At 38.9% G+C, this 22,440-nt stretch overlaps 1 protein-coding gene across 5 annotated transcripts; it reads right to left on the bottom strand.

The window, feature by feature from the left end:
• Nucleotides 1–5,030: 5,030 nt before the first annotated feature.
• Nucleotides 5,031–21,674, bottom strand: LOC116990354 (cyclin-L2-like). Of its 5 annotated transcripts, none has more exons than XM_033047931.1 (11): nt 21,371–21,674; nt 19,814–19,888; nt 18,633–18,742; nt 17,417–17,537; nt 13,999–14,063; nt 11,497–13,288; nt 10,815–10,919; nt 10,561–10,702; nt 8,053–8,173; nt 7,730–7,822; nt 5,031–6,320 (listed from the first exon to the last, which is right to left on the bottom strand). In XM_033047931.1, exons 6-11 carry the CDS (start codon nt 11,587–11,589, stop codon nt 5,954–5,956), a joined length of 921 nt encoding a protein of 306 aa, XP_032903822.1. In that variant the 5' UTR covers nt 11,590–13,288; nt 13,999–14,063; nt 17,417–17,537; nt 18,633–18,742; nt 19,814–19,888; nt 21,371–21,674; the 3' UTR covers nt 5,031–5,953. The 5 variants fall into 5 exon arrangements, with proteins under 5 accessions (XP_032903822.1, XP_032903820.1, XP_032903823.1 ...); XM_033047929.1 differs by having other exon boundaries at nt 11,497–11,596; nt 21,371–21,623; XM_033047930.1 differs by having other exon boundaries at nt 6,184–6,320; nt 7,710–7,822; nt 11,497–11,596; nt 21,371–21,624.
• Between the last annotated feature and the right edge of the window lie 766 nt (nt 21,675–22,440).

Here is a 22,440-nt window from a genome sequence, read left to right on the forward strand (position 1 = left end):
TGCAAAGCCGTCTGAAGAAGGGTCACCTATTACTTTCCCTTTCTTCCTTCCCTCCCCCCCCTCCCCCCCCAAAGATGCTGTCTGGCCTGCCTGAGTTACTCCAGCATGTTGTCTATCAATGTAGTTGGCTGGAATTCACCGCAACGAGCTGCATGGGCATTGTCAGCGGCCGAAGACAGAGGAGAGAGTAAGGCAGATACGAGAGATAAAGTCAGGGTCACTCTTACGGACCAAACAGAGTTTGGGTGACCGTTTATTTCTGCTCTTGATGATTTAGTTATATGTAACGTTTAATGTTTGTAACGTTACGGATAGTAGTCCAACTGTGTATGAATTTGATAATATAATTATAAAGGAATTTCAAGTATTATTGTTCCTGCATTGGATTTGAGCAAACAATTCAAATAAAAATGCCGCTCTTCATTCAAAGCATAGTCTATATGGAATGCAAGATATCTGTAACCTTTAGTTTTTTTAAATGCAAATACTTCCATTAATTCACGAACACAGCTGACAAGCTCTCTGGAGCTCGTGTTGGAGCGTTAATGTAATAGATTCTAAATTGTGAAATTACCTTTCCTTGTCAGCTTTTCTTTTCTTGAATTCAAACCTAAAAAATCTTACAATTATTCTATATTTTAAATCCTCAAATTTTATAAGGAAGACGGGGTGGGGTGCATGAAAAATCCCTGAGATAAGATAAAGGAGGACCCTAACAGATTCTAATCAGATATAAAGCAAAGGAGAACATAGGCCACCCCAAGGATCAACCTGGAAATGGGTGAGGTTTCCCGCGGCTTCATACATAGATACCATATTGATCCTTAAGGGGACCTATTCTCTCCTTGCCTAGTCATTCTGTATTTACCGTGGATGTTGGAGAGTTCAGAGGAGGGAACAGTGATGGGGTGGAGGATCAAAACACTTAAAGGCAGATAAATCCCCAGGGCCTGACCAGGTTTATCATGGGGAAAATAGGGAAGTTTGTATCTATTTTAGCCACGAGCGAGATACCAGAGGACTGGAGGATAGTTAATGTGGTGCCTTTCTTTAATAAAGACAGCAAGGATAAGTCAGCAAACCATTTTGTGTCTTATATCAGTGGTGGGAAATTTATGGGAATGGAATCTGAGGCAGGATTTATTTGCTTTAGGATTGGGTAGGGATAGTCCGCATTGGGGTTGTGTCTGGAAATCAAATAATAAGGTCATAAGTGATAGTAGAATGTGGCTATTCGGCCCATCAAGTCTACTCCGCCATTCCATCATGGCTGGTCCTATCTCTCCCTCCTAACCCCATTCTTCTTCCTTCTACCCATAACCTCTGACATCTGTACAAATCAAGAATCTATCTCTGTCGTAAAGATATCCACTGACTTGGCCTCTATGGCAAAGAATTCTGCAGAATTAAAACATCCTTTAATTCTGAGGCTAGGACCTCTAGTCCTAGACGCTCCCACTAGTGGAAACATCCTCTCCACATCCACTATATCCAAGCCTTTCACTATTTTGTATGTTTCAATGAGGTCCCCCACATTCTTCTAAACTCCAGCGAGTATAGGCCCAGTGCCAACAAACACTCATCATAGGTTAACCCACTCATTCCTGGGATCATTCTTGTAAACATCCTCTGGAACCTCTCCAGAGCCAGCACATCCATCCTCAGATATGGTGCCCAAAATTGCTCACAATATTCCAAATGCGGCCTCAGCATTACATCCGTTTTTGTATACAAGCCCTCTTGAAATAAATGCTAGCATTGAGTTTGCTTTCTTTACTACCGATTCTGGATGCTTTCAAGAGAGAGCTAAGATAGGGTTCTTAAAAATAGTGGAGTCAGGGGATATGGGGAGAAGGCAGGAACGGGGTACTGATTGGGGATGATCAGCCATGATCACATTGAATGGCGGTGCTGGCTCGAAGGGCCGAATGGCCTACTCCTGCACCTATTGTCTATTGACTTGCAGATTCATTTTTTGGGAATCCTGCACCAGCACTCCCAGGTCCCTTTGCACCTCTGATTTCTGGATTCTCCCCCCATTTAGAAAACAGTCTACGCCTTTATTCCTACTACCAAAATGCATGACACCACACTTTGCTGCACTATATTCCATCTGCCACTTCTCTGTTCACTCTCCCAACCTGTCCAAGTCCTTTAGCAGAGACCCTGCTTTCACTACCGCCCTTCCACCTATTTTCGTATCATCCGCAAACTCGGCCACAAAACCTTCAAACCCCTCATCGAAATCATTAATATACATCGTGAAGAGTAGCAGACCCAGCACCGATCCCTGCGGAACTCCGCTGGTCACTGGCAGCCAACCAGAAACAGTCCCTTTTATTGCCACTCTTTGTCTTCTGTCATAAAGCCAACTTGCTATCCATGCTAGTATCTGTCCATTGATAACATGGGCTCTCATCTTCCTAAGCAGCCTAATGTGTGGCACCATATCAAAGGCTTTCTGAAAATCTAAGTAAATTAGTACTGAGTACTAATCTAAGTAATGATTCTCCTGTCTGTCCTGCTATTTACTTCTTCAAAGAATTCCAGCAAATTTGTCAATCAAGACCTCCCCTTCACAAAGCTATGCTGCCCGGTCTATTTTATTGTGAACTAAGTACTCCGTAACCTCATCCTTTATAATGGACTCCAAAACTTACCAAACACCCAAGTCAGACTAACTGGCCTATAGTTCCCACTATTCTGCTTTGCTCCCTTCTTGTGCAGCAGGGTAATATTGGCAATTTCCCAATCTGGGACCTCTCCTGTCTGGTGATTCTTGAAATCTCACTGTCAATGCCTCCACAATCTCTAAAGCCACCTCATTCAGAACCTAGGGTGCAATCCATCCAGTCCAGGTGACTCATCCACCTTTCAGCTTCCCTAGCACCTTCTCCCTAGTAATAGCCACTCCACTGACTTCCACCCCGACTCTTGAATTTCAAGCATGTTGCTGGTGCCTTCCACTGCGAAGACTGATGCAAAAAAGTTAATTCAACTGCTCTGCCATTTCTTTATTCCCATTAATACTTCTGCATAATTCTCCAGCGGTCCAACTTCCACTCTTACCTGTCTTACTCTTTATATAACTGAATAAACTCTTGCTATTCTCTTTTATATATTATAGAAACATAGAAATTAGGTGCAGGAGTAGGCCATTCGGCCCTTCGAGCCTGCACCGCCATTCAATATGATCATGGCTGATCATCCAACTCAGTACCTGCCTTCTCTCCATACCCTCTGATCCCCTTAGCCACAAGGGCCACATCTAACTCCCTCTTAAATATAACCAATGAACTGGCCTCGACTACCCTCTGTGGCAGGGAGTTCCAGAGATTCACCACTCTCTGTGTGAAAAAAGTTCTTCTCATCTCGGTTTTAAAGGATTTCCCCCTTATCCTTAAGCTGTGACCCCTTGTCCTGGACTTCCCCAACATCGGGAGCAATCTTCCTGCATCTAGCCTGTCCAACCCCTTAAGAATTTTGTAAGTTTCTATAAGATCCCCTCTCAATCTCCTAAATTCTAGAGAGTATAAACCAAGTCTATCCAGCAAAATATCTTGTATTTTATATAACATTTTAAAATCTAGCAATTTAGATTTTTTTTTTTTAAAGGTGACCAAGAGGACTGATAAGTGTAAATGATAGACATTGTCAAAGGCCTTGCTAAAGTCCATGTAGAAAATGTTAAATGCATTAAGTTGCAGTACCTTCATTTAAATCTTACCCCCCTCACCTAGCCTTCTAGTTCAGGACTCATCTACCCTCGAAAAAGGCAGATTTAGGGAAAGGCAAGTCTGTGGCACTAACACATTTCCATCATCTCACTGAATGCCCCTCATCGTTTTTTTAATTCACAACCCCACTAGACTGCAATCCTGCAGAGAAACATCGGTTACCGAGCAGCACTGGAGCATTTGGCCCAGAAAATAGTATTGAAAGCTCATTTAACATTCCAACACAAAACTCCGTGCACAACCCTTCTTCTGCTATGGACTTTGTTTAGATGGCATTGTGGCTTTCTAAAAGATGCCGAAGAAATACGTTTTTAATTTCTCTACTCATTTAGTGCACTGAACACTGATAATTCCATTCAGATTTGTAAGCTAATCAAAACGGCAAGCTGTAAATTGACAAAATGAAGGATTGCATTTTACCTGCTTGAAGTAACTTAGTATGTTGGAGACAGTTGTGAAGACATGTCAAATTATGTTAAAGGACAATAATAACACAAGGACTTGGGATTGGGTCTGAATGGAGTACAGGGCATGTTGTACCACTGTCAGGTGCTGTGCAGAAGAGCTTGATGGAATTAACAAATGATAACCGTCAGCACTGGCAGGGTGGCTCCAGGGAATAGAAATGAGGGGGGAAAAAAAAAAATCATGTTTGAGAATGCCCTTTGCCACAGAACGTTGAATGGGGAACATGTGGCTTGAATGATACACCATTGAAACAAGTCCTTCGTCCCACCGAGTCCATGCTGACCATCAATCATCCATTCGCACTAGATCCATGTTATCCTGCTTTCACATCCATTCCCTACACACTAGAAACCATTTAGACGCCAATAAACCTACAAACCCACATGTCTTTAGGATTTAGCATGCAGATTAAATCCAGTCACAGGGAGAATGTGCAAACTCCACAGACAGCACCTACAGTTAGGATCGAACACAGATCTGTGGCGCTGAAGCAGCTGCTCTACCAGCCGTGTTATTTCTAATTAAATACTCAATCCTAATTGTAAGGAAAACAATGGATCGTGCTTCTGGACTAAAAAACTGCATCCTATTCAGACTTTGCCAGATGGTAGCGTACAAATATTAAATATTAAATTAAAGAAACATGACAAGAAAACATTGAATCTCTCCAACCTTTTCGGCAACAAGCATGCGGTCATTTGCCTAATTATTTAGTGAGCAGGATTGGTTGCGCACTTCAAGTAAACCCCATTTCCATGCTGAAGTAATAGTTTGAGCTGGTAATGGTGGTGAGCATCAATTGGTATAATTTCATTTCACTGGCGATTTGTTTGTTAAAAAATTTATTTACAGTATATGCATATTCAAATCCCAGTTGTAGTTCATAAAACGTACATATTCAAGGCACATGTATGTTCACTGCACTACATTAAAAGGCCTATGTACAGTATCTCCTGGTTAAGCAATTTATTCTATTAATAGAACAGAACATATACACTTGAATAGACAATTATCAGTGGTGAATAACCAATCCCCTCAAAAAAAAGAAAATCTCTTTACAAAAAACAAATAACCACTCAGGTACATTATTTCCCAAATAAAAATATTATGGTATTTTACATAACTGCAAAGAGCATGGCTACTTTCTTTAAAAAATGTATATATGCAGCAGCAATGAGAAGTAGCCATGAATCCTTAAAAATATAACAGCAATCCAAGTATTATAGCTGGGACTGAGTATAAGATAACAGATGGTAAGTAATTACACATTTAAAAGGGATTTAAAATTATTTTTTATATGAAATTGGCACCTGACTGGGCACACCTTTAAAAGTGCCAAAAATGTGCAATGAACTGAAAGAAACACAAAGGACACTCTCACTCTCTCTCTTGCTCTTGCCCCAACACAGAAACATGCACATACATGTTTATGACCTTATATACAATCAGAAAGCAAATTTGAAATCACATTTAACACTGGCAAATTAAAAATAAATAAACCCTGAAATAACACAAGACTGTAAACCTGTACATCACCAAAGTTTCAGAAAATTGAATATGAAAGTGATCAGCTCTAGGCGAGACACTATTGTCAGCAGGAGCCACTGCATCTGCCTTCAGAAAACTACAAAATTAGCAGTGCAATTTACAGAAAAGAACCTATTTAAATCTCTAACAGTTTAGAGATTATGTATAAATCCTGGAGTAATACAAGGCAATGCCAACAACAAAGATGCAGGCCGAGTCCATCACCGTCTGTGTCTAGTATGACTAGAGTGACTGTTGTGATGTTTTGCGGATCTTTCATAAGATCGAGATGGATCATGCCTTCGTTCTCTATGGTGACTTCGACTTTCTTTGTGCTTCCGAGGAAAATCCAAACGCTCTCTGGATCTGCTTCTGGATCTTGACAAACTTTTACTGAAGCTCCTGCTGTGTGATCGCCTGCGTTTGTGGGAATTATATTTGTATTCTCGTATATCATCATATTCCTTTGCTTTTTGTCTGCCAATGTAAGGAGAGTTTCGTTTGTGTCGTTGTGGAGGGGAATCACTGCGACTTCTTGAATGGCTGTGGGATTGAGAGCTGTTAGATCCTGAGCGACTTCTCGTTCTTCTGCAGACAAAGGACACTTGTTTAAATAAATTAATAGTTTATCCTCATTAATATTAATGTAAAAATATAAATGAATGCGTTCAAGAGCAAATGCCCTCATCTTAGTGGTCCAGTGAAGTCAATAGCAGTTAGTAACATATCAGAGGACCGGTAATATTGTGTGTAACAGTAGCACAAACCAACCAGTTCATCTAACCATGTTAATGCTTACTCCTGAAGCCTGAACGTTTGCTCAATGTTTTAAATTTACCGGGAGGTTGCAATCTCTTACAGTCCTATAGTATTTCCAAATCTCCTATGGAGGGGATTTACATTCTAAAACATACCAACAAATTGGTCTTAGAGGAGGAGGGAGGTTGGCAAAATTTAACTCCAGCAGTTTGCACACAAGCTCAGGTTTGGCTTTGAGCAGAGATGTCCTTCATGAATGCCTACTTATGAATGCCTACTTAATGCCCAGAAAACGAGAGAATTCCTGCTCTCAAAATGTAATTTCCTGTTGTTTCAACATGTCCAGAGGATGCTATGAACACCAGCACTTTGGTAATCAGTTTGCAACAGGCTGTTGTGAAGACAGCCCCACAAACTATGTTCATCTGTGCCAGAATCTCATGCTTTGTCTCATGGTCAGATTAACCAGACTTCAAAAATACATGGCCACTTTAGCGTTATTGGGGAAATCATTCAAAACGATTTCTGATTAACAAACAGCAGCAGCAGCTAAAATTCACATACAACACATAATAGGTAATAGCATTTTGTGTAGCATAAGGAAGCATAGGTCTGAATACATAAATAGCAGTTCCACCAGCATGGAAATTGATCAAAGTTTCAAAAATTGAAAAGCTGCAGCATGCCCAAGTTTGTGCTAAGATCTAAAACTTTGTTAAATATATTTAACCAAGTCTCATAAAAATAATTAAAATGTTAAATAGCAAAAGCAAGAATAGCAAATCTTTATAAACAGAAGCAGGAATTTTATATTCAAAGTCAAACCCCTGGTCCATGTTTAATCCACTGTATTCATGTCAAAATTATTGACTTTATCCAATTGGATTCTCCACGTAGGATTTAAACCATTTCTTATTGCTATTGCACAAGCAATATTGCTTTAAAAGTAAATTTATGAATGCAAGGAGAGGAATGGGAGAAATAAGAAACCTGTTCAATTCCAAGGCCAGGTGTACCTTTAAAATTATGACATTTCCTACAATTCATTGAAATGATAAATCTCATGTGATTGCTTTTCTATTGTGAGCAGATTACAGTATGACAGAACGCAGATGGGACCCACAGTCACACGGACTTGACTTTTTACATTTTGCTTATTCAAATGTCCTAAGAGACAATCAAGAGAATTATATGACAGAAAACTAGCAAAGTACTGACATTTCAAGTTTTGAACTCACCGCCTCCTCGGGGAATGCGACCTGGAGCGAGATCGCGAATAACTACGATCTTTGCTTCTGCTTCGACTTCGGCTGTTTTTCCCTTTTTGAACACTAGAAACCCAAAAAAATACCTCTGTAATGCAGGAGTTGCACACATAACAAGAAAGATTTTATTTGAAAGTCTATTGACAAACTGCTGTCGTTAATGAATTTTTGGGAAAGCTACGATATTTGTACAAGAAGTAATTTGAAGATATAATTTTAGGTTGTTACTGAATTTATTACTGTCCATAAAGTCATTAATAACTTTAACAAACTTCATTGAAGAGGATCTTGCTCACCCATTTAACGGACTAGTAGATCGGGGCCATTTTTCTTCCTCATCCAGTTTTCTTCGAGCATTCTTCATTGCTTGAATGGACAGTGGTGAAGGTTTTTCAAATTTACCATCCTTTGGAGAATCTGAAAATAATGGATTAGGAAATGAATCAAAATAGAACAGGGAAATAATATTAAGCCCCTCAATCTTATTCTGTCATTAAATTGGATCATGATATCATTCTAACTTCATTAACTCATGTTGGCTCCAGAACCTTTAATAAACATCGCAAACAAAGGTCCATTAGCTTTGAGATTTTCAGTTGACCCATTAACATCTTGTGCTTTTCAATGTGATTACTTGTTTTATTCTTCAGAACTCTTAAAAAAGGACGAAATTTCACATTCATTCCAGATTAGTCAACCCATCATCTCTTAATGAACCTTCCATGTACCACTCCCAATGCAAGAACATTTCACCAACACTGAAGAAAAATTCTGCCTAATCTCTCAAATGAGTAACTCTTTATTTTTAAACAGTGATTTTATTTCTTTATTCTCTCTACAAGAGGAAACAACCTCTTCAATCAGATCACTCAGGGTCTGCTTTGCTTCAGTCAAGGGCCCTCTAACGGCTCAACTCCGACGGATAAACAGTGCCCTCCATAATGTTTGGGACAAAGACCCATCATTTATTTATCTGCCTCTACATTTTATTTATTTCTCACCAGAGAAGACACCCAGCAACTGGTGAGTCCATGAATCTCTGACCTCAAACAGTCATTGCATGCAAAGGATATGCAACAAAATACTGAACATGACTACTTTCATTAACATGACATTGCTGTGTTCCAAACATTATGCTGCCCTGAAATGGGGGGGTGGGGGGAGAAGGGGAGACTATGTATAAACACAGCTGTAATTTCTACATGGTGAAACCAAAATGTATAAAAATACCGTTTAATAAAATCTGACACTGTGCACTTTAACCACATGTGATTTTAATCTCAAATTGTGGAGTTCAGAGGGAAATAAATATATGATGGGTCTTTGTCCCAAACATTATGGAGGGCACTGTAAACCAGCCTGTCCAACCTCTCGTTCTAAAATAACCCACTTATTCCACGTAACAGTCTACTAAACGTTCTCCAGCCCGCTTCCAACACACTTGCATCCTTCCTCAAATAAGATGACCAATATCATACATGTTTCTCCAGATGTGGCTTCGCCAAAGCCCTATATAACAAGCATAGTCTTCCTACTTTTGCTTCCCATTCCCTGGCAACAAACACAATTTTGTTGGATTCCCAAATTATTTGCTATACTACAAAAGAGCCGTTTATGAACAATGCATATACAACCCAGACCCCCTACAATCTCTTACCATTTAGGTAAGATACTTTATTTATCCAACATTATACTCTATTCGCCAAATCTTTGCTTACTCAACTGACTTTATTTTTTGTAACATCCATGTCCTCCTCACTACTTTCTATCTTTGTATAACCAGTAACTTTAACAAATACATCTTGGGAACCCCACAAAAAGTGACACAGAAATCATATTGGGGATAAAAAGCAGATAAACGAAATAAATTTTCTGCTTGTCCCCACAGAAGGCAAAACAAATAACTTCCCCAAAATAGTGGATGTCGTAAGGCCACAGATAAACGAGCAGTTCAAAGAAATTACAGTTAAACTAAGTAATGGAATGAAAGATGTTAAATCCACTGGTCTCACCAGAAATTTAACTCTTATATTCCACAGCAAGGTAAAACTGAAAATCCCCTTCTCTCAAGGGTGGCAGTATCGCAACAGTAGATTTGCTGCCTTACAGCAACAGAGACCCAGGTTTGATCCTGATTACGCGTGCTGTCTGTAGAGTTTGTACTCTCCCTGTGACGTTGTGGGTTTCCTCTGGGTGCTATGGTTTCCTGCCACATTCAAAAGACGTACAGGTTTGTAGGTTAATTAGCTTCTGTAAATTATCTCTAGTGTGTGAGTGTCTAGTGCTCAGAATTAGTTAACGGGGATCACTGGTCGATGCAGTGAACTGAAGGTCCTATTCAGCGCTCTCTTTCTAAGCCTATACCTGCCTTAAAGCGTCCAGGATTCTGAGGATATGGCAGTAAAAGCCAACAGTTCAGAACAGACTCATTGGCAACCATTTAAACAGAAGTAACTCCATAATTTCTTGCTGAGATTCCAGTACTTGTACCAGAGTAGAAGCAGATGGAAAGCAAGAACCAGGACGTCTCAGATCATGCACCAGGATTCAATGGGGAATACAAATTTGCAGTTATAGGATAAAAGGTGAATTTGTTCTTTGGAAAGTTATTTTGTTTTTGTTTAAGATGTTATTCAGTTGTTTTTAGTGCACTGTAGATATTCTGATTAGTTATCAAGACTATTGGAATACTATATGTTAGCACAAAAAGTTTGAAGTAATTTTCAAATACTAAAAACATGATTAGGTGGAGTTTAAATAAAAAATAATTGAAGTTAGTTTTAGTTTTCCATGAAAGTTCAGACCTGGCTTTGAAGATGGAGAGAAGCCAGGTGGGGCCTCTAAAGCAGGGGTACCATCTGGCAAAAGGCCCTTAGCTTTTGCTTTTGCTTCTTGAAGAGCCACTTTCCGCTTTTCAACTTCACTGTCAAGGAAGTCCAAGTTTGCCTACAAGTATAATCAACATCCAAATTTAGCAACAAGTTTCATTGGATTTAATTTCAATGATAGACAAACTAGTTTAAGCTATCCAACCAATTTACACCCAAAAGGTCCATACCTTTTTCCTGGTGTAGAGCTTTAAGATTTTAACACAGATCTCCCTCATTTCTTCTTCACTGGTCCCAAATAATAAAAACCAATGGGGACGATTTGGAAGTGGGATCTGAAAAAGAGTTGAGCTAAATTACATAGCCATTACATTAACTTAGCAGAATTTACTATTCTTAGTGCAACTGAAAATAATCATTATAACTAAACAGCACATCTTCATACTTCCGGACAGAGCAGTCAGATTTTTTGTATGAAATGCTGCTTCATTTGTTTTTCCTTTGCATTAACATTGGCAAAATCAATTCTAGGTTTTCCACGATTAAATCCACAATGACTCATAACTAAGCAATGTGATCACATATTTAAAAAATGCCTTTAAACCAGTATCAATTCCTCTGAAGGCATGTAGCACCAGCCAGAGAATCAGTGAGCCACAGAAACGGGAAGGACCCTGCAGCATTTATGAGTCCTTGTCTTTTCCAGATTATACTATTGTTTCAAGGCTGCAGTGAAGTGAAAGGGTCTTTTTTATGGAGTCACGGTTTCTAACCAGCAACTGGATGGTGATTTTTCCATCAGCCTGACTCACAAATAATGTCTGCAATACTGGACTATCAGCAGATGCTGCATCTGCAAAAACATATGCGAGAATGGTCTACGTTTGCAAGAAAAAGCAAATGTTCACCAACCTCAAGTGCCCTAGCAGACAAGTAGATACAGGCACAGGCAATGGTCTCTGGATGGTACCGGACAAACACATCTGTCCGCAGACTGTCATTCATATAATTCCTGAAATAGATAATAAAAACGTTGCGGCAGCCCACCCAATATACTACTAATTTCTCAGAATAACTGGTTTAAATCGAAAATTAAAGAGCCAAACAGGGTTCAAAATGCTCAATTTTCTGCTACTGTTTTAACTCAACCAATAACGTTGATTAACTAAAAAATCTGGGGATGACCAATGCTTTTCAAAGATGCAGATTGACATAATATTTGCTCATTCAGACAAAATACCCGTACAATATCTGTATCCTCTAGGAGTTTTATGGTGTAAGCAAATAATATCTGTGTACTTGGCAGATTCTTAAAATACAAATTAAACTACTCTGGGACATACGGATCCAACCCTTTACAGTTCCAACACACTAGTTAATCTTTAGATTAAGCAGATATGAAATAGATTTATCAATATTATACAGTGAATTGAACATTTACTGAGCTATTTTAAATCATACTGAAAAATATCATACATATATCATACTGAAAAATTTGTTCCAAAATTCTCTGGAATCCAAATAATTTCCACAGGTGTTCAAACTGATTTCCTGAATTGCCTATAACATTGTAAATCAAATGCCAGGTTTCCAATACCATTAGACACTGGAGACCAGGTTGCTGCTTGCAATGCATTATTTGTAAATGATCACATTTTTTTTTACTAAAATCCCACAATTACTTTTTGCTGTAAACTCTTAGTTAAAAAGTATGATCAGAAGTTTATTTTTCTGTAATCAGATTGAATAAGTAATCTAACAATTATCAACAGATATTACATAAAGCATTTTGAGCCCTGTATGGTAATGAACACAAAATAAAAGTAAACTGCAGAGAACCCATTTTAACCTCGGAGCTGACACTGGCCTGCTCTCATGTGATAAACCAATACAACTCAAGACATGCAATGTAAAATTAAGACATACTTAAAATAACCACATTTAATGAAAACCTTGAAATAGTTGGTCTCCTTGATCACAATGCATGTAATCTACAAAATAAATAACTTTCCATGCACTGGCATTGTTCTTGTCACAATATTCCAGTCATCTTCTCACATCTGTACAGAATAAAGATTGACATGACCAATTTTTTTGTACACTTGGTAGTAGTCCTTATCCCATTTTATGGGCCACATAATCAGATTATCACGGATGTGCTCGTTAGTAATTGTCACATTTGATCCAAATACTCGTGGCAGCACGTTCAATTCTCCCCAGGCTTCTTCAGGAATAATGGCAGAGAATCATTCTTCTTGACAGTTCCAGTAATCAAGATTCAGCCAAATCAGAAATCGAGAAGCTGCAAGATATCACAGTTGCTGCACAACAGTCAGAAGAGTTTCAACAGTCTCATCAACAGTCTTTGATTAGGTTTTCTTCTGTTACAGCAATTAATAAGTTACACTTTCTTCTAATCAAATGACATGTACACATTAAAATTACAGATACAAAATTATTATTTTAAAATTTAATAATATTTATAAAATACGTATTTTAAATTTCCATTAATTAAAGAAATATTTGTTTAACACAAGAAGCAGTTGGCCAGTTACTATATACCACCTCTCACTAGACAGTCAGCCTTCTTGGAGAAGAACCTGCAATGGATTGGTTCAAAGTGGCAGCCAGTTAGGGCCATCCTGGCATCAAAGTGCTTGGAGGGCAGTTCAGAAGTCTTAGTCACTTACCATCAGGGTCTACCCTTTGATCGAAAGAGTAGAAAAAAAGAGAAGTTAAAATGGGTTCTCGATTAAGCAAATGCTACACCAGCCAAAAAAGACGAGTAAGCAGAAATATGAAACATTATCCAATTTTGATTTTTACATAAATTAGACACTATATTTGACAACAATTCAATAAATCACATCATTCCCACCTATAAAAGTGAACAAAGCACAGTATTCGTCTGATTTTTGGAATTAATGCCAATGAATAGATGTCATTACAGGGTGTAATAGCATAATATTCCTGGGCAGAAATAAGGCTTAATTTGTTTGCCATGTTTCCCACATGGTAACCTTCTGACCTTGGCCTCATGTCATGAGGCTATCAGAAAGATAAAAGTGCCTCTCCACCCAAAAGATTTTCATTTTATACATTCATAAATTTGGAGCAGCCACCCCAAGTACTCTCTTGCATCCTGTTAAAGGTTGCAACCTCCCATAAGCTTCATAGGTTTTCCAAACTTGGGGACTGCACAAATAAAAAACAAATGATATGTTTTACCATAATGGAGAATGTGGGCAGGAAGGTGTTAGGCAGCAAAATCAAATGTCTGAAGTGGGGTTTGGAAACCTCTGAACTAGGAAATGGTGCACGGTGAAGTGCTGGGAGGGAGAAGAGAGAAACATGGATACATATTTCTGCCACTGTCTTCGCTGGTTATCTTATAAAAACAGAAGATAAACTTACCATGCAGTCTGGACCAGAGGCCGGTTACGTTCACATTCTAACACCTGAAGGTACATTACGATAATCTGGAAGATACAGGTTACAGAGTTACAACTGAACCTCAGTCAGTCATTAACACTGTGGTTTTAAACAACCCAATATATCTCTCGCATGAGCCGTACAGATTTTTCAGGTAAATAATACATCAAAAATAAACTACACTTTTTGTTAGCACACAGTAGCTCTGGTCCACTACAATGGACCATAACTCTGGCAGCAAAACACTGAATTCTCAATCTTAACGAGTTCCAGCCATAGTCTTGAATATTTACCTCAGCTTTCCTCATTTGAATTGAAAGAGGAAAAATAGTGACCAAAAGCTGTCCTGGGGAAATAAAGTTCATTTAATCAATTACTAAACAACCATGGGATTTTTGTGTTGATGTCAGTAGAGTTAAATTCAAGTTGAGTCAAGTCCTTCTTCCTCACATGTATTTGCTTGTACTTCAGTAATTTCCCTCAGAACTGCTGGGAAGTAAAGCAATTTTCACATTGCAGAAAGGTTAATAAAATGAGTAGACAGTGAACTTTGAGATTTTCAGCCTCTTATATTCAGTCATCCAGACAGTCAGTCTTCGTCATCTGCTGTGTTCTATTTAGTAAAATCTTTTGGAATGCAAGTTTGCTAGCCTGGATAAATAATACCTCATGGACAGATAACAGCAGACATGTTTTCTCCCTCCATGCATTGATGAAACAGGTGTACCGTAAAAATAATTCTGACTGGTTGCATCATTGCCAGGTACAACAAGTCATCACACAGAAAACAATATGCTGCAGAGTCCTAGTCTCCATCTGGTCCACCATTAATAACATCTACATGGAGACAATAGCTCATGAAGGCATTATCTCTCATCACCATCCAGTCATTCTCACTGCTCAGTCAGGGCAAGAGATACTGAAACCTAAAGTGCTCCACCATCAGGTTCAGGAACAGGTACTTTCCTACAACCATCAGGTTCTTGAACCTACTTGCACAATCCTAATCCACCTCAGCAATTGAACACTGTGGATCGCCTCTTGCTCTTCCGTGGACTTGCCTTCTAATTATGTTTTGTGCTAGTGTTTGTTCTTTTCACTATCTTTGCAGAATTTGTTCAATTTGTGTGTGCTGCCTATGTCTTTGATACTCTTGTAAGCAAAATCTTCATGGTGCTTGTACATCACCACGTCTGTGCCTATCACGATAAACCACTTATGGTTCAGTTTGCATTTAAATGCTCACATCAAAATCTGTACTTTTTCATAAATATTGAGTAATAAGCATGCCACAGCATTTCTGCAGTGGAGCCCCACTTATCTAGCAAGTAGATATGTACAAGTAATGGATGGGAATGGAGAACAGTAAGATTATATTCTGATCCAGGTGGCACATCCATTGACATTCCAATGTTAGTAATTGCTTTTCATTTCCGATGTTGCATTTAATTGTTTTGACATCCAGCAAAACTCAAAAAACCCCAACATAAACATGTAGATTTCCATATGCATATTATTTGGCGCTTCTGGTAACCAATACATTGGCATTTCCGCTTCTAATGCGGATGTATTTGGCTTCGTAGAATGTGTTTCTGGAATGGAACAAGCCTTATGCCCCTGTCCCACTTAGGAAACCTCTGGTGTCCATGCGCCCCACCCAAGGTTTCCATGAGTCGCCAGAGGTTTTGGTCACTCGCCTGGAAAGCGTGAGCTGCATCTACTGACCAAAGATCCCACAGGATCTTTGCTACCGACTGCGCACACACACACACATCGCGAAGGTGGGGGCCAGGGACAGCAGAGGAGCGCTGTCTGTGCGATGAAGAGGAAGTTAAACGGCTGCCACAGAGCACGGTAAGTCCTTTAGAGAGCGCGGGAGAGAAGGGGAAAGAAGAGGTGGGAGAAGGAGTGGAGACAGTTTTAAGAAGTTTAATAAAGTTAGCTGGCATTTTACCTTCCGGCAGATCTTCTAGGTCCTGAAAACCAAAGATCCTATAGGATCGTTGCTGAAAACTCCAATGAGCCAATCAAAATGGCCGGTCAGCGAAGGAGATTGCCTTCGACTGCCTGTAAGTAAATAGTGACCCCACTCCACTGGCTTCGACCAAACGGCAACCTATTTTTAGTCGAGGCCGGTTTTGATTTTGTTGAAATAATTGCAGGAACATAGAAGCCTCGACTACGCGGAAACCACTTTCAACCATTAGGGAGAGTGACCAAAACCTCCGGGAACCCCAAGCAAACCTTGGGTGGGGTGCAAGATCACCAGAGGTTTCCGTTCAGGTTTCCTAAGTGGGACAGGGGCATTACACGAAAAGATGCAACAAAATGGCTAGCCCAAAATTAAACAAGTTAACCAAGTCTTAAATTTTTCACTGCAACATTTATAAAAGCATGTCCAAATCTTGTGATTTTTAGTCCATTTCAATATCATTGCTCAAATCTGGCCATTGATTTAGAATACATATTTCAACCCAGCCCCTAAAATCTTTGCAGTGATTACCATTATCTGACCCAGCAAAAGGAGGTAATGAATTCCAATTAAAAACAAGGGCCATTTAATTCAAAATCTATATTATATGCAAGAGCCACAATCTCAATGAAAGGGGGTAGCCATCCAGGGTAGAGATAAACCAATTTACCAACAGGGTAATAAATCTTCCTGGAATTCTCTCCAAGGTGGCTTAATTATAGAAACTAATGGAATAATAGGATATGTTGATGCAGGAAAGCACCAAGATGGAAGATCAACTACAACTTTATTAAGTGGTAGAGAGATACAAGGGCCGATTTCCACATCTATTTCTTATATTCCCTTTTCCACTGCTGCCTGACCTGTTGAATGTTGTGCATTACGTTTTAATTTCAGATTTCTGTGATTAGCATTTTATTTTTTTTAATCAAGACTTTAATTACATTCACCATCCAGGCATGTTTAAGAACATTTGAAACTCGCAAGAGTCCGTTTTATCAGAAGATGTAACCCGATGTGTCAAAGGGCAAACTAGAACTACCAAGACTATCAATCTTCAGTACCTCATTATTACCACTGTAGTATATTGTGTTTAAACAAATTTGCTGTTTTCCCTTTGAAGGGATATAGCCAGAGAAAATAAACGAGAGAATTTCTGACATCCTAATAGAAAGTGCAAATGGCATGGAAAATATTGCAGTAAAATTTGGGCTTGATTATCCTCTGGACTTCAACTATTTATGAAAATCTACACACTCAAGAGAGGCCAAAGAGTTGAAAATAAATTATGTCCATCTCTTTGATGGCTTGATGTTGATTAAAGAAAGAACAGGTAACAGATCAACTTTTATATCCAAATTAATGCTGGAGTAAGCTGAATTTGTTAACCATTTCAATCATCTCAAATAGCAGATTAACTCAACAGACCTTATGTGGATGCTTGACATGAACACAGAATCCCAGCTCCTTTAGCACTCGTCTTTCTGCCTTGATGACTTGGTTCTTTAGGTTGACATAACTCTGATCCAAAAGAAGTGGCACAGGAGGTCTTTAACAAAACAGAAAAACATCAGCTTAAATAAATACTGGTCCTGTGCTCAAACTGTAAACATTAGCTATAATTATTCTTGCATGACCATATAAATAAACAAGACGTTTAATTTTGGGACACATTCAACTAGTGAACCTTAAATCTTAATACATTTTTGAGCCCCTGTAATACTTGCATCAGTTTCTTCAAGAAGTACTTTAAGAAATTACTTCAGACAGTCATATTAATTTCAATGACATGCCTATCATGTCAAAATATGTCAGTTCAGTCCAGAAACTTGGTTTACTATTAAAGTTATCAGGCATTCTAACAAGTATAACTCAAATCTATCCATAAATGATGCGTATGCAATTAAGTAGAACAACGAAGTTGGAATTTGCCCTTCATTCCAGCTCTATCCTGCCATATGATCTTGACGTATCTCTTACTTTAGCACCACTTTCCTGCATTGAACCTCCACCTTGATTCCCTTAATATCTATAAATATATCAATCCATCTTGAACATACTCAATCACTGATTCTCTTTTGGATAGAAAATTCTAGTAATTCATTAATTTCCAGCTAAGAGGTTTCTTGACATCAATATCCTCTTATTTACATAGTAGAACCTCAAGAGATACACCAGCCAAAAGAAACGTTAATTCCACATCTAACCAGTCTAGTCCTGAAGGAACGTTTATGTTTCAGTTAAATAAACCCTCATTCCTGTATCCGTTTGATGTGAGAAGCCCAGTCTCTTTATTGTTGTCGCTTAGGACAATTCCTCCATCTCTAATCCTGGGCATTGTAAGAAAATAACTACTGTTATTTATCTGCTGGAAAAAAATGGCTTCAATAACCAAAGTATTAATCACCCATTTCAAAAATGTTAAAACAGATTAGGATGTTCATGCAATTTCAATAACAAATTTATCACTGAAGAGTTTTACCTTAGCAGAGCAGCACATTTCATGAGGCCATTTTCTCCAATTTTAATTAGTGCCCAAATGTTTTCAATTAGAAGGTTGCTGAAGTTAGCAGCTTCTTCTGCAACTCACCTTTTGTATTAAATTGTTTTTATTCTTGCAAATTTATAAATGTGCATAACTTACTTCTTCTCCCTGAGTTTTCTTAAATGATGAAACACATTGATAACGTCTCGAATGCGCCTGGGATCTTCCTCGATTTTGGAGGCCAAATGAACACAAGCCATCGATAATATCTATGGTGGAAGAGAAAGCATTAACTTTCAAGTTATATATTTAATTACACATGACTAATTTCTAATTCTTTCCCAGGCCATGTATCTGGACGTTTGCCTTTCCCACCCAATTCATCAAAAAAATTCCTTTGTTTTTTAGCTGAAACACTTTAAAGAAAGCCTTTGATCAATGGCTAAACTGCTGCAAACATCGATTAGATGGATTTCAAACAGAAACCAGGGGCTACACTAATAGGTTATTTATATATACTTGTAAATAGCCGCATCTGTTACAAAGGCAATCAATTATCACATTTTAACAGTGATAAACGGTTAACAGAATCTGTTTTTGTGTAGCTAATGTCCTATATTAAAATCAAAGGTCATACATGCTCCTCAAAGAGCGATAGGATGTTTAACTTTCACCTTTGCTAGCCAATGATACTTCAGGATTTGCCAACACAGGATTTCCTGATGCTTCTAGATTTACACTGCAAATACAGTGTGAAATTCCAGAGACGTTTTTGGGGAGGACTACATGAGTTTTTTACATTCTCAAATCAAAAATACACGCTTTAATCATAGAAGTTCTGAAGAGATTGCAGTGATAACAGCAAGTTGTTTTGATATATCTGATGGGACTCCATTGGAATTTACATTATAATGCAGATTTAAACCTGAACCATACTTCAAACATGATTAAACTCATGGAAAAGTAATCGACCAGTAGTGGACTACAGGATTTCAGAAATCACGCAAACTTCCCCTACAAGACAAATACTCTTATAATTACTTTGTAATTATTCCAATAATTAACACAATTCCAAAAAGGAAAGTGGACATGGTCAGATGACAGATTACACTCAAATTCCTGTCAATCTTAAATAGTCTATTCCACTTCTCTGTCACAAGAAAGGTTTATCTGATAGTTAGCTGTTGAGAAAGTACATTGGCTGTCAGATAAGGTACGTCTTCATATTTCTCCAGACAACATTTAAAATTTACATGGCCACATTACATGGAAGTATCTTTGCATTTATGATTGAATATCTTTCTGTAACCCGATAACATATAAAATTGTATAATTCTTACCTCCATGGGATGTTTCACAAAGGATTTTGAATAGAAGAACCGCTGAAATAAAACTTGCCCAGTTGCCATTGCCACCTAAATCAAAGAAATTGTAATTATCTAACAAATCCAGTGTGCCTTCTACTTTAATAAAACTTGTAATGATACATTACATTTACGGCTTATTTAATTTAGAATAATTTATTCAAGTCGATGGAAATCCCCGATAAATGAACACTTAAAATTCACTCCAATTCCAATGTGTATGTTTCGCCCCTCCCAAGAAATGTATAAATCCTAGTAAACTAGTTACAATACTAAACTTGAAATAGGATCAAATGTAAACCCACCCACAAGGCATTGCAATATTGAATTTCATGCAATCCAATAATTGAAAGCCAATGGGTTATCTTGGAACTCTCAGTAAGTTCATAATATCCTCCAGGAAATCAAAATTGCCATCACTATCGGCCATAGCCTCCATTGGACCCACACAATAAGAAAGTCTCTTAATATTCTCTACACGTAACAAGACATCTCTGTGGAATTAATGTATGACAAAGACACAGTGATAGGTGATATTTGTGGGACGTTTTGAAATTGGAATCCTATGACCAGGAGTATGCCATGGGAAAAAATTGTACTGGGATCCATGTGTACATGTTAACGATTGGAATGTTGATGAAAAAAGTATGATTTTTAAATTTGCAGATAAAAATTGGCGATGTTTTCAAATATGAGGAGTGTCATTTTCACTTTAAAAAACCCCCAAATTGATAAGATAGGCACAGCAATCTGTTGAACGGTTCTGGATCAGATGCTGCATGACCTGCTGGCTGTTTTATTTCAGATTTACACTATCCAGCTTTGTTCTTGATTTTAATTTAGAGTAGAAGACCCAGCTTCTTTGTTCTTAAAAAGGCAGAGGTAAATACAGTAGATATTAGATAAAGGACGAATGGTAACGACAAATAAAGTGGAACATGGAGTTGACGTTACCATTATGCATATTATATGAAATATTGATTCAGCGAGAGGAGAATCGTCAAAACCTCAACTACGATCCAAGTTATTTTTGGTGGAAACGAGTGAAAATAATTTCCCATCCATATAAACACATTAAAACATTCTAAACAATCAAATTAACTCTAGAAACCAATTCACAATCTCAATAGATATAAATATTGATATGGATGTTGTATTTTGTCCAGGCAGTGAAGATCTACGTCAAGTAGCGGCCTTGACCCGGTTTCCTGTTCACCGCCCTTCCGCCACTAACCCATCATTCCCACATTGCAAGTGAGGGCCGTTTGTGGACAATAGAAAATGTCGCCAATGTACAACAACGTGTGACCCTTCAATCTGCCAGCGCAACCCCGACCGATTCCGTAATTCCAGTTTCTTCGCATGTGGCACCGATTCCGAGCCCTCCTTGATACAGGCGCTAAATGGAACAAACCTACCCCTCACTAGTGCTGACCTGGACATATTTATATCCTAACACAACCACTTTTGGCGAAATGTCTGCGAACAGGCACGGCCTGCGTTTGGAGGCGCTGCCCTGCTGCTGCGGCCTACCTGAGGTAGTTTCAGCAAAATGCCGGCGGCTTGGATTAACTCGCATCCCACGATTCGCAGGTCGGTTTCCACCTCCCGATCCAATCCATCCGTAATTGAAGCAGTTAGAGAAAGTTTTTCATCGGAAATCAGGCAGTTTTCTAGGGTGAGAGCAATACTAGAGTATAACTTGTCGCCGATCAAAATCCCACTAGCCGCCATCTTCTGTCTCCTCGATCCGCGCGCCTTCCGTCAGTCTGCCGGTGCGGGAAGTCCCGCCCAGACCCTCTGCGATTGGTTCACCCGTGCATTTCCGCCGTGTCCGTGTCTGGGGATTGGCTGCGTGATGGCCGGGAAGCTGTCAATCACAATCACCCTTCTTTACTCTTGTGATGTCGACACCACTTAGGGCGGACTGAGAGGAGCGCAAAGTGTTAAATCAGTTTAATGCGCATATTACGGAAACGGAAAAGTTGGAAAAGGCCTGACGTGAACGATGCCTTTCAGGTAAAGGCGATAAATTAGTCAGAGGAAGTGCTCCGCTGGGCATCATTGTGTAAGAATGAGGAGGAGCCGCCGCCGCCATTATCCACCAAGAAGGTGATTTACTTCAGTACAGTCTCCCCGCACTTCCCATACATCTCATCAAACTCTTGTTACGTAGTAATCTATTGATCTAAGCTTTGAATGCAATCGGTGACTTCGCTTCCACAACAACTTTCCACATGCAGTGCGATTCGCCACCCTCGGAAGAAATTTCTCCTCACGTCAGATCAAAGGAATACTCTTTATTTTGTTGCTGTCATCCTGGTTCTAGATTGTTCAGCCAGGGGAAACATTCTCCCTGTTGGGAGTTTACATGCACCTCCTCCAATCTCGCCCATTGCTCTTAAATGTGGTTCCCTCAAACGGGATATTTTTGATGAGGATGTTTGCAGAATTTGAGGTCCCGAGTTGTAGGAAGAGATTGGGTGGGCTAGGACTACATTCCTTGGAGCGTGGGACAATGAAGGATGATCTTATAGAGGGGTATTAGATCATGAGGGGAATAGATAGGGTGAATGTACAGAGTAGGGGAATCAAGAACCAGG

Source organism: Amblyraja radiata, chromosome 31 (assembly GCF_010909765.2).
Source record: "Amblyraja radiata isolate CabotCenter1 chromosome 31, sAmbRad1.1.pri, whole genome shotgun sequence".
Lineage (NCBI taxonomy): Eukaryota > Metazoa > Chordata > Chondrichthyes > Rajiformes > Rajidae > Amblyraja > Amblyraja radiata.